Source organism: Fragaria vesca, linkage group LG2, assembly GCF_000184155.1.
Source record: "Fragaria vesca subsp. vesca linkage group LG2, FraVesHawaii_1.0, whole genome shotgun sequence".
In the NCBI taxonomy this organism is placed as follows: domain Eukaryota; kingdom Viridiplantae; phylum Streptophyta; class Magnoliopsida; order Rosales; family Rosaceae; genus Fragaria; species Fragaria vesca.
The window spans coordinates 22,932,761-22,943,558 of NC_020492.1; the positions used below are offsets into that span (position 1 = coordinate 22,932,761).

Below are 10,798 nucleotides of genomic sequence, written 5' to 3' on the forward strand. Positions count from 1 at the left end.
AAGTTGGTTCATTTGACTGGTCCATAGTAAAAAATGGGCCAACCAACCCAGGCCCATATTAGAGAGTTCATTTTTCAAGTATAAATAAGCAAATAACCACTGCACCTTTACCACCAGTGAGGCTGCTGCTACTAGAAGTGTAGAGAAGAAGTTAAAACCCCTCCTCGCGACGCCGTAACCGGAGATCCAGACTCTCTGATTCTCCGTCCGCCCTCTCCGTCCTCGATTTCTCTCTCAGATCAGGTAGCTGCTTTCTCACAGTTAGGGTTCCTCCGTTCTCAACTTTTTTCGCGGTTTAGGGTTTTAGTTCTGTTTTTCATTGCTCCTCGAGTTTCTGGTCTTAGTTTCTTTGGTTTTGGGGAAAATGAGTGGGAAAGAACCGGAAATGGATAAGGAACTTTTTTCGTTAACATTTAGGGTTTAGGTCTTTACTATAGGCTGTGATTTGCTTGTTTTGGTTCATTTTGTTTTGCTCTTTATTTAACCTCAGTTCATTATCTTGCAGGTTGAAGTTCATAAGATATATACAGGATGCCGGTATGTAAATGTTAATAAATACTGTTTACCGTATAAATTTGTTCAATAAATGGTGCAATTCAGTGTGTTGATTTGATTTGACTGGTGAATGTGATAGGTCGATAACATTTTCAAGGATGAAGCTAGTGAGGAGAAAGGAGAGCGCGCCAGATTGGTAAGTTTCCACTATTCATCCAAGTGTGTACTGCTGTACTTGTAGTAAGAGACATAGCCTAACAGAATGTGCTGCGTCTCGGAATGAGTGACCATATAATAACCTACTTAGGTTTGAACGTTTTACTTGCTGCAAGGCAACATGTGATTGATTAGTAACGATGCAGTTCTGTGGGATAGGATGGCTATAGTTGTAGTTTGGGTCCAACTTTCTTGAGATCTTGGGTCTGACAGGATGACACTAATACTATTTCTTAAAATTTGTTTTTTGGTTTGGATATAATGAAAGCAATGAAGAATTGTATATGAACTTGAATAGGTTACTCATTGTGTGTGGGTTGGGGCTGGTTATGAAGCGTCTATTTGACATTTGATTAATTATGTATTCAAGGCTTCTGGGATTTGCTGTTGTCCTGACTTGCATTCTACACTAGCCACTTTCAATCTTTCCTTTTTCTGTTCCGTTTTGAAATGAAGTTGGCTACAGGTTGACATGTTACTCATATTTGTAACTTTATCTATGATTTTGCAGGCTTCATTTGTGGGTGCAATGGCAATTGCTGACCTAGTGAAGACAACCTTAGGGCCTAAGGGAATGGTGAGTTTCTTTTGCTTTAATGTGTTTCCAGACTAAAAGCTACTTACATTTGTAATAAAATTGATTGTCTCCTCATTTGGCTTATGGTCTTGTTAAACTACTTGGACAGGATAAAATACTGCAATCAACAGGACGAGGACATTCAGTTACTGTTACCAATGATGGGGCTACCATCTTAAAGTCCCTGCATATTGACAATGCAGCTGCTAAAGTCCTTGTTGGTATCCTTACAATTGCAGTTACATTTTTCAATCCACATATACATACATTATGATTGTAACTGGATCTTTTCTCTCTGTTGAGTTATCTAACATACCTAAATTTTCTTGGCTGGCATGTTATCTGTGATCTTATAGTACTTGTGTACTGAAACTGACAATGGGTGGTAGAAATAGATATTATTAATCAAAATATGATTATCCTTAACACAACTGTCAGACATTTCAAAAGTTCAAGATGATGAAGTTGGTGATGGGACAACTTCTGTTGTTGTTTTGGCGGGAGAACTCTTAAGGGAGGCAGAAAAGCTTGTTGCAACGAAGATTCACCCAATGACAATTATATCAGGTTTGTTTTGGGTTTTACCTGAACATTCTCTCTCTCACTCTCTCTCTCTCTCACTCTCTATCTCTACACACACACACACACACATCGTGTACGTACCATTAGACTTACCCTCTCTTTGTTTGCAAAAATAGTTACTAGCATATAACTTGTGGTTTTGTTGTTGAATTTTAACCGTAGCAATGAAATATAGAAGTACTTCAGATAATGTAATGCTGCTTGTTTGACTTTATAGGTTATCGAATGGCAGCTGAATGTGCCCGCGATGCTTTGTTGAAGAAGGTTGTTGATAATAAGGCGGATTCTGGTATGTGCTTCTGCTTTCTTTTTTATATGTAAATGCTGTCATTTTGGCCTTAGTGACTTTTTTCCCTTCACCAATTATATCTTTCTATGGTTGGCTTGGTCTTGCCTTCATTATCCTTGCACTTGTAGGCTTGTAGCTGATGATATTATTTGATTGTGCAGAGAAATTTAAGTCAGACTTGATGAAAATTGCAATGACTACCTTGAGCTCCAAAATTCTTTCCCAGGATAAGGAGCATTTTGCACAGCTAGCAGTGGATGCTGTGATGCGGCTACAGGTAGATTATTATCAACTAAACTTGGGTAGTTAACCTTAAAGAGGTTCAATCTTAATGTTGTTAATGTTTGCTCTAGTTGGGTGGTTAGGTCCCTTCCCTGCTGACATGGGTTGATGAGTCTCTTTTTCTTGTATTTTCATATTGTTTAATATGGCTGTTGCAAATGGCAGGGAAGCACCAACTTAGAGTCTATTCAAATTATAAAGAAACCTGGGGGATCACTCAAGGATTCCTTTTTGGATGAAGGGTAAGGAATAATATTAGAATTTTAAGCTCACGATCTCTGTAATAATATCTTTCTTCCTAGTGCGTTCAATTATCGGCACTGCCTTTATACAGGCTGTGAAGGTTCTAAGTTCTAGGGCACTTCTTGACTTCTGGTTTGCTTTTTTCTCTCCAGATTTATTCTCGACAAGAAAATTGGTCTTGGTCAGCCCAAACGTATAGAGAATGCCAAGATTTTGGTTGCAAATACAGCAATGGACACAGACAAAGTGAAGATTTATGGAGCTCGTGTTCGTGTTGATTCAATGTCTAAGGTTGCTGAAATTGAAGGGGCCGAAAAAGAAAAAATGAGGGAAAAGGTGAAGAAGATCATCGGTCATGGGATTAACTGCTTTGTTAACAGACAGCTGATTTACAATTTCCCAGAAGAGCTCTTTGCAGATGCAGGAATACTTGCAATTGAGCATGCTGATTTTGATGGCATTGAACGTTTGGCGTTGGTAACTGGTGGTGAAATTGCATCAACATTTGATAATCCGGAGTCAGTTAAGCTCGGACAGTGTGATCTCATTGAGGAAATCATGATTGGTGAGGACAAGTTGATCCACTTTTCTGGTGTTGCACTGGGCCAGGCTTGTACAATAGTATTGAGAGGCGCAAGGTACTTTGCTTTACATTCTGTCCTTTTCCAATTTAGTTCTGAATCAGTACTTGGATGCATATTTGACTTGGTTTGTGCCTTCTGGTGGTTGTATATCTGTCATATTCATTTTTGAATGCCACAGCCATGTTTTGCATGCATTGGTGTTCTGACTTGTGAGGTGTACTTTTGCTATGACCATAGAAAATGGCTTCCAGTTTTTATCATTCTGTCTTTCAACTATGGATATCCATGTAATGTCTAAAAGTTTGGATCTATGTTTTAAGTGTTCTAGGAAAAAGTGAGCTTTTCCTGTAAACATACCAACACATATATTATGTATAGACTTCGAGAAGCCTGTTCTGTAGCGGATATCTACTCTTGTTTCCCACTATTAAACTATTTATGCATTTTGTTCTTTATTCCATTCTGTTGGATGCTCAATATGACATTTTTGTACTCTTTTTGCAGCCATCATGTGCTGGACGAGGCTGAAAGGTCTCTGCATGATGCCTTGTGTGTTCTGTCTCAGACAGTCAATGACAGCAGGGTTTTGCTTGGAGGTGGATGGCCCGAGATGATTATGGCTAAGGAAGTTGATGTGCTAGCCAAGAAGACTCCTGGAAAGAAATCTCATGCTATTGAAGCCTTCTCACGAGCACTCTTGGCCATTCCAACTATTATTGCTGACAATGCTGGCTTGGACAGTGCTGAGTTGGTTGCACAGCTACGTGCTGAACACCACAAGGAAGGATGCACTGCTGGGATTGATGTCATCTCTGGAACTGTAAGTTCTGATATATAGAAAATTTACAAAAATAGAAACAGATAACATTTGAAGCAGCCGTCATGCGTTCCTCACAAACATATACTTGCATATAGGTTTTTTGTTTTCAAGTTTTAGGTAACCTTTAAATGCATTTTCTTCATCTGATTTTTAAGAGGGTGACTACAGTCTTCTAAAGAAAACTCATATATCCGCTTTCCTTGTTCTGTGAAGTGTCTGATTAGTAGAAAATAAAGGAATCTGAATTATTAGTGTAACGAGTGGGGATGTATGTTGGCATATTAAGAAATTGTGTAGTTGTCCTTGGATCTAATCTAGAAACCTCTTGAATCTTGTTCTGAATGTCTTAATAAGTTGGTTTATGACATTGTTTCCTTCTGGCAGGTGGGAGACATGGCCGAGCGAGGGATATCTGAAGCGTTTAAAGTTAAGCAAGCCGTCTTGCTCTCTGCGACAGAGGCTGCGGAGATGATTCTTAGAGTTGATGAGATCATCACATGTGCACCACGACAGAGAGAAAATAGAATGTGAAAAGCTGGATAGAACTTCATTCCAGTAGCTATCAGAACTGTTTTGACATATGCCCTTGTCGCGGCACTCTTATGTATGATCGTGTATGTTGACGTTTTAGTTTGATGGAATTAAGATTTTGCAGAAAGGTTTTGGTGTGTCTTAACTGCAACTGTTGACTTATTTGAAGATTTGTTATTGAGGTTTGTTGGTTGAAGATAACAGTAGGGGCGGATTTTTCACTCCAAAATCTACAACAGAAAGAAACTATAACTCATCCTCTCAAATGTTGTCGGCACTGTATCAGTATAAACCTTGCTCTGCATATCTGGTCTTTAAGTGGAAACTACCAACTAGATTGCAACGAGTATACGAGCACACACACAACCAACACACAAGTGCTTATGGGAAGCCCCCTCCTTAACATTTAACTCTAAAGGATTACAAAAGTACAACGAGTACAAAGGGTGTTTTTGGCTTTGGCAACCAGACGTGCCTATTCACTTTGTAACTTTGCACTAATCACTCGCTAGTTCCTCTCTCAAGCAGCTTAGGTAAAACTAACATTTAACAACCAGTAACCACCGCATGTGGTTGAGTTGGTAATAACTTAAGTGTAGAAACCTCATACCCAGATTTGAATTCCGACCGACGCTAATTAGAGTTAAATCTCAATTTATTTTTAATGATCATAGAAGAGAAAGCGTTCTGACGAGATCTCTCAACAGGCAGGATTAGTCTGTGGGTCTAAAAACTATAAGAGTATCGTTGTCATTGATACTCTAAAAAAAAAAAAACATTTAACAACCAGCACCAGTTAAAAAGAGTCGAGCAGAGCAAACTGCTGCTGTGTCTTATTCTACAAGTTGTAGGCTGCTGCATTAATAATTCGTAATTTGGTCAGAAAAACAATAAAAGAGGACACGCGAGTGTTGAATGTCGTGCCCAGCTCTATAGTCCCCAATCCAAATCCAAACTTTGACACTCAAATTCCAAAAGAAGAAAACAGAGACGATGTCGCCGGACTTCGATCCTGAGAAATTCGCTTCTCTCAAATTCCCCGAGGTACGTTCACCTCTTTCTCCAGCTCTCCGCTTTTTGATTCACGCTCCTAATAGTTTTCATTTCTCTTTCATTCTCATCAACATGTTTGATATAATACGCCCAACTTCAGACGCCCTACACTTATTCCGAGAGGTAAAACCCCCGTAGTTTGACAAATCTTACTTACTCTCATCTGAGAAACGATCATATGTTATTACGAGAATTTGAAAAAATCTTTGAAAACTGGCAGAGATGTAGCTCTCTACGCGTTAGGTGTTGGAGCTTGCGCTAGAGATGCGGTAGATTCTGATGAACTTAAATACGTTTACCACGAGAATGGGCAGAAATCTATCCAGGTACGGTAAATTTAATTCACTTCTTTTGCTTCGTTAATTTGTAAGTGATTGAAATTTTGTTTGAGCTAAAAGTGGTTTGTTTTCGCTAGGTGTTGCCGACATTTACTGCTCTGTTTTCATTAGGAAGTCTGAAGTTTCATGTACCGGGGTTGGAGTAAGTACCCATTATAATGTCTCTCCCTTACATGGATATACTCTGTAATAGTTTTGTTATGAACTTCGGTGAAATGTCGGCGTTTGTTTTATATTGTTGTGAGCCCTTTTGAGTTGATGAGAAGCTGATTGGAACTTTTGGTTTGTAACTTTGTGTTGCCACCAGTTTTGATCCGCGGCTTTTGCTGCACGGACAGCAGTACATAGAGATATACAAGCCACTTCCTACAAGTGCTTCTGTAAGGCCTCTAACCAAAAGCTCCAGTTCATGCTATGTTGGAATGTGCAGTGTATTTTATTGCCTAGATATAAGATTAACATTTGTTTTGCTTCGATTTTTTTCGACCATGCTTTTTAGCCTTTTTGTTGAAGAGATAATAAGGTTATATTGCTTTGTTGTTGATGCAGCTAAACAATACAGTTAGTCTTGCTGGACTCCACGATAAAGGTTAGTAACTAGCATTATTATGTGTTTAACTAGCAGAATCATATCAAAATGAGGTAGTTTGACTTCAATGTTCTTTTTAGTGTCATAAAGTAAGTTGCATCACGCAATTGTTCTGTGATACCCAATAGTTCAGGGGGTATGTGTTGGATATGTTCATAATTCTGTTCATTCATTTTCTTCAAAGAGATGATAATGTTCTAATAAGTACTATTTCCCCTGATTTCCATGCAGGAAAAGCTGCTGTCGTTGAGATGGAAACCAAAAGTTACGATAAAGATTCTGGTGCACTGTTATGCATGAATCGGTAAGTGCCAAGTACTATTTGAAACTGCTGGTCGAGTACTTTGTAATTTTCTGAGAAAATCATAGTACAGTTAGTATGCTATGTAATTGAACATCTGGGGTATTTCTCTACAGGACAACTGTCTTTCTGCGAGGTGCTGGTGGCTTCTCAAAATCGTCTCATCCATTTTCATATTCAAACTATCCAAAGGACCAGGGTTCCTCTGTGAAAATTCCAAAAGGTCAACCTTTTGCAGTTTTTGAAGATTGTACACTACCATCTCAGGTATGCAACTTTTATTTCGTTACTTCAAGAAGTAAAATCTCTGTGCTAGGGAGTTAGGTGTTTAGTCCTGTATTTTTCATTAGCATATTCCTTTATAATGCTTCCTTTTCAAGTGGCATTTAGTTCTGTCTTTTACAAAATCAGCAGTGATTAACTTTTGTGGAAACTAAGTGTCATGGAAAGATGTCCCAACCCTCGAACTTTCTCCTGAAAAAAAAAGAAAAAAAAAAGAACAACTTTAATGCCTTGATTTCTCACAAAAGTTCAATCCAGTTCTTTGTTTATCCTCCCCTTTTTGTCTACTTACTTGGCAATTAGTACTTATAATGTTCACTTCATGTATGCCCAAGACTGGAGCTCTGGACAGCTTATTCATGGCTTTTGATTCCAACCATGTCTAAGATAATTAGTCTTTAACCAGTACACATGATACGTGGTCATGAACTACCAATAGTGTGTACTAAAGGAAAAAGAAATACACAAGTATGCAAGAGATAAATATGTGTAGAAGTTGGATTTTGATACATCATTTTCAAATAAAAAGACAGTTACATAAGAGACTATTTAATTTAACTCTTCTCTTTGATTGCGGTTTTATAGATATTTTTTATATGTTTATGCTCTTTTGCAGGCGTTGCTGTATAGGCTATCTGGGGACTATAATCCTCTGCATTCAGATCCCATGATTGCAAAAATTGCAGGGTTAGTACCTCACTCATTACATCATATTCAGGTTTTTGCGCTGTTCTTTTACATGTAGGTGTAGAAAGTGGCCAAACAAGCACTATATAATTTATTTCTTGCGTTCTTCTCATGTTTTTGTTGAGTCCAGTGATGCTGGCTTTGATATCAGTTGAAAGAACACTATGCATTTTTTGAATCAGACAGATACTTTTCATTTTAGAAATATCCCATGATTCCCATCTGCTATAAGTTTCTAGAAGCTTTTCAAGTATTCTAACTATTTTGTGTATTGCATTTTCAAAGATTCACGCTGCCAATACTCCATGGGTTGTGCACACTTGGATTTGCAGTCAGGGCAATTATCAAATGTATATGCCGAGGAGATTCAACCAAGGTGAAATGCATTTCAGGCCGATTCCTTTTACATGTTTACCCTGGGGAAACATTGGTCACTGAAATGTGGCTCGAAGGCTCAAGGTAATTTGGCTGACCAATTGCTAGAACTATTATATTTGAAAGCACGGTGAAGTAAAGTTTTTGTTGAAAGCTGCAGGGTAATATATCAAACAAAGGTGAAAGAACGAAGCCGGGCAGTGCTGTCTGGCTATGTGGATCTCCACGGTTTATCTTCATTCTTGTAAAACACTTGGGTTTCTATCCATTTGTAATAATAAGCCTATGAGGCTATGAAGCATTGGTTAGAAAAGAAGAAAGCAAAAGGGAAAGCAAAGCATAAGCACGCGTGGTAATTTACTATATGTTTGCCACTCTCATGTACTTAAATGGTATTGTAAACTATATGAGACTGCGTATGCAACTTCAAGGATATAATACTTTTTACTTCTCATTCGAACACTAGTGTCTTAAAAATTGAGTACATAACTATACAACTACTGTATACAAGATTAAACCGTTTATTACTTTATTAGATAATCTCTAAATTGGTGCAAACTAATGGAGATAGCTCATGTACATTACCTATTTTTCCTTCCTTTGATTCGGCGAGGGTGCATAACGATTATCTTGTTGGCTGCAAAGAGAGACTAAGGCTAGCCTTTTAGATCGGGTAAATAACTCAATTGTTATAATTAGTCTTTCGTGAGTCGAACTCATAACCATTAACTTACAAAATGGAGAGACAATGTTTTGGTAACGGACGTTACAGTAGTGTTCACCTAGTCAGTAATTGACTAAGAGATTCATTGCCAGTTATCGTTGGATGTAAATCTAAAGGTTGAAAACAAAACAACTTGACTTACAAAGTGGAGAGACAATGCTCTGGTAACGGGCGTTACAGTAGTGTTCACCTAGTCAGTAATTGACTAAAAGATTCATTGTCAGTTATCGTTGGATGTAAATCTAAGGGTTGAAAACAAAACAACTTAACTTAAAAATATTTCTCTTCACCTTTAGATTTACATCCGACCACTAGCTTCCAAAATGAATCCGCCAAAGCGATTAATAGCCTTAGATGCATTAACAACCCTTGGAGGCTTGTATGCATTAATAGCCTTTTTAGTAGTAAGCGACGTTGATCCGCCAGCATAAGCGAGCCTATGAATTGTCATTTTAACCCTTCTCATCCAAACGACCACTAAAACGCAGCGCTTAGAGTCGCCGCCATAGAGCGATAAAACCCTTTCACAGATGCTCATCATTTACACTCACCCCTTCCCGAAATGGCAACAGAAATTGAAGCAGCTTCTCCGGCGACCGTCAACGGTGACGACGTGCGGGCTCTCTACGACGCCGTTAGAGCTCTCCCCAGCCACGCCGTGATCGAGTTGTTCTCAATAGGGGTAAGTGAGCTTCTCCCGTACTCTTCTCTTCACACCTTTTGCGTTTCGCGTTACTAATGCATCTAGGTTTTGTTGATTCGAGCATCGTTTATGGCTTCGATTTCTCTGTAGCTTATGGAATGAGTTCGAATTCGGTTGGTTTATTTTGAGATCAACGCTTAGGGTTTCAATTCATCTGAAGTTTATGGAATGGATTCGAATTCGTTTTGTGTATATTAAGTTCAACTCTTAGGGTTTTAGTTTATAGAATGGAGTCGTTATAGTGTTTAGATCGTACTGGATGATGTTGATTCTACTATATTCATACTGTGGAGGCTAGTAACAGTTGAAGTAAATGGATTGTTTAGACGTGTTTGAAATTTTGAGTATTATTTTCTTGTAGGTATGCACCAGATGCATTTTGCGGTTGTTTGGGGTCAGTGGGAGTGTGCATTATCACTCACCACTATCACAGTCGATGTTGAGCTCAGTTTTTTCGGATTCAACCGATTTGGACAACCGCAGTAGTTTAAGAGAGCCAGTGGTTTGTAGGCTTTGTTTAGGAATCTTGCAGTTCACTTATAGTGAGGATAAGAAGGTGGTGAAAAAGGAGAGCGTTGAGGGGTTGGCTGCTTATATTTGCAACCTGATTAGGGAACAGGGATTTGAGATAGACAGCTTTTCACTTGAAGTGTCTATACCACCTGTTGTCCTGGAAAACGAACGCATTGTTTGGTAAGGATTGCATTTTATACTTTTTGAAAATTCACTTCTATATTACGTTCTAACTTCTAAGTAAAAGCTAGTTTTTTGTTCAGTTGAAATTCACATTTCTTCTAATTTTGTATTAGGGTTGATTTAATTTTGCGCATTTCTTGTGTAGGGATCATTTAAAAACAAAGTTTGAATCTGAACTTCAGCTTCAAGAGAGGTCACTGCCTGAATGCATTTCTGTAAAAGATGCTTTGAAAGTTTCTCTTACGGAAACCCTAGAAACAATGCTGGTATGCACAGATCTTTCTTCCTGATTTACTTTGATGTATCATCTATATGAGATAGTTATATTAATGAAAATTTCATTGGGAACAATGAATTATATATGATTTAGAGACCTTTCTTTTAACCATAAATTATATATATATATATATATATATATATATATATATATA

The 10,798-nt window shown here is 38.1% G+C and overlaps 3 protein-coding genes across 3 annotated transcripts in view; all 3 read left to right on the top strand.

Moving 5' to 3' along the window:
- The first annotated feature begins 109 nt into the window (after positions 1–109).
- LOC101293255 (T-complex protein 1 subunit beta-like) lies at positions 110–4,897 on the top strand. The gene is made up of 12 exons (XM_004291266.1): positions 110–243; positions 506–537; positions 635–691; positions 1,223–1,288; positions 1,398–1,509; positions 1,727–1,855; positions 2,088–2,159; positions 2,321–2,436; positions 2,607–2,683; positions 2,837–3,322; positions 3,773–4,088; positions 4,473–4,897. Exons 2-12 carry the CDS (start codon positions 532–534, stop codon positions 4,617–4,619), a joined length of 1,584 nt encoding a protein of 527 aa, XP_004291314.1. The 5' UTR covers positions 110–243; positions 506–531; the 3' UTR covers positions 4,620–4,897.
- A 569-nt stretch (positions 4,898–5,466) lies between these two features.
- On the top strand, positions 5,467–8,703 carry LOC101293547 (enoyl-CoA hydratase 2, peroxisomal-like). Its single transcript, XM_004291267.1, has 11 exons — positions 5,467–5,663; positions 5,773–5,795; positions 5,893–5,998; positions 6,088–6,152; positions 6,318–6,390; positions 6,560–6,599; positions 6,831–6,903; positions 7,017–7,167; positions 7,799–7,869; positions 8,155–8,328; positions 8,405–8,703. The coding sequence occupies exons 1-11, from the start codon at positions 5,613–5,615 to the stop codon at positions 8,490–8,492; spliced, it is 915 nt and encodes a 304-aa protein (XP_004291315.1). The 5' UTR covers positions 5,467–5,612; the 3' UTR covers positions 8,493–8,703.
- Positions 8,704–9,530: 827 nt separating this feature from the next.
- Positions 9,531–10,798, top strand: part of LOC101301943 (putative tRNA pseudouridine synthase Pus10-like) — a 5,888-nt gene continuing 4,620 nt past the window's right edge. Inside the window, exons 1-3 of the mRNA XM_004292876.1 lie at positions 9,531–9,650; positions 10,033–10,364; positions 10,513–10,633. Coding sequence (XP_004292924.1) covers positions 9,531–9,650; positions 10,033–10,364; positions 10,513–10,633 — 573 coding nt within the window. The remainder of the gene's footprint in view (positions 9,651–10,032; positions 10,365–10,512; positions 10,634–10,798) is intronic.

What these genes read in the sequence shown, in the direction of transcription:
- LOC101293255 (XM_004291266.1), top strand. An exon ending in CCCAATGACAATTATATCAG is followed by an intron (nt 1,856 to 2,087) that starts GTTTGTTTTGGG and finishes TTGACTTTATAG; the next exon opens with GTTATCGAATGGCAGCTGAA. An exon ending in ATGCTGTGATGCGGCTACAG is followed by an intron (nt 2,437 to 2,606) that starts GTAGATTATTAT and finishes TGCAAATGGCAG; the next exon opens with GGAAGCACCAACTTAGAGTC.
- LOC101293547 (XM_004291267.1), top strand. Translation starts at nt 5,613, where the DNA reads ATGTCGCCGGACTTCGATCCTGAGAAATTCGCTTCTCTCAAATTCCCC. An exon ending in ATGGGCAGAAATCTATCCAG is followed by an intron (nt 5,999 to 6,087) that starts GTACGGTAAATT and finishes TGTTTTCGCTAG; the next exon opens with GTGTTGCCGACATTTACTGC. An exon ending in TTTCATGTACCGGGGTTGGA is followed by an intron (nt 6,153 to 6,317) that starts GTAAGTACCCAT and finishes TGTTGCCACCAG; the next exon opens with TTTTGATCCGCGGCTTTTGC.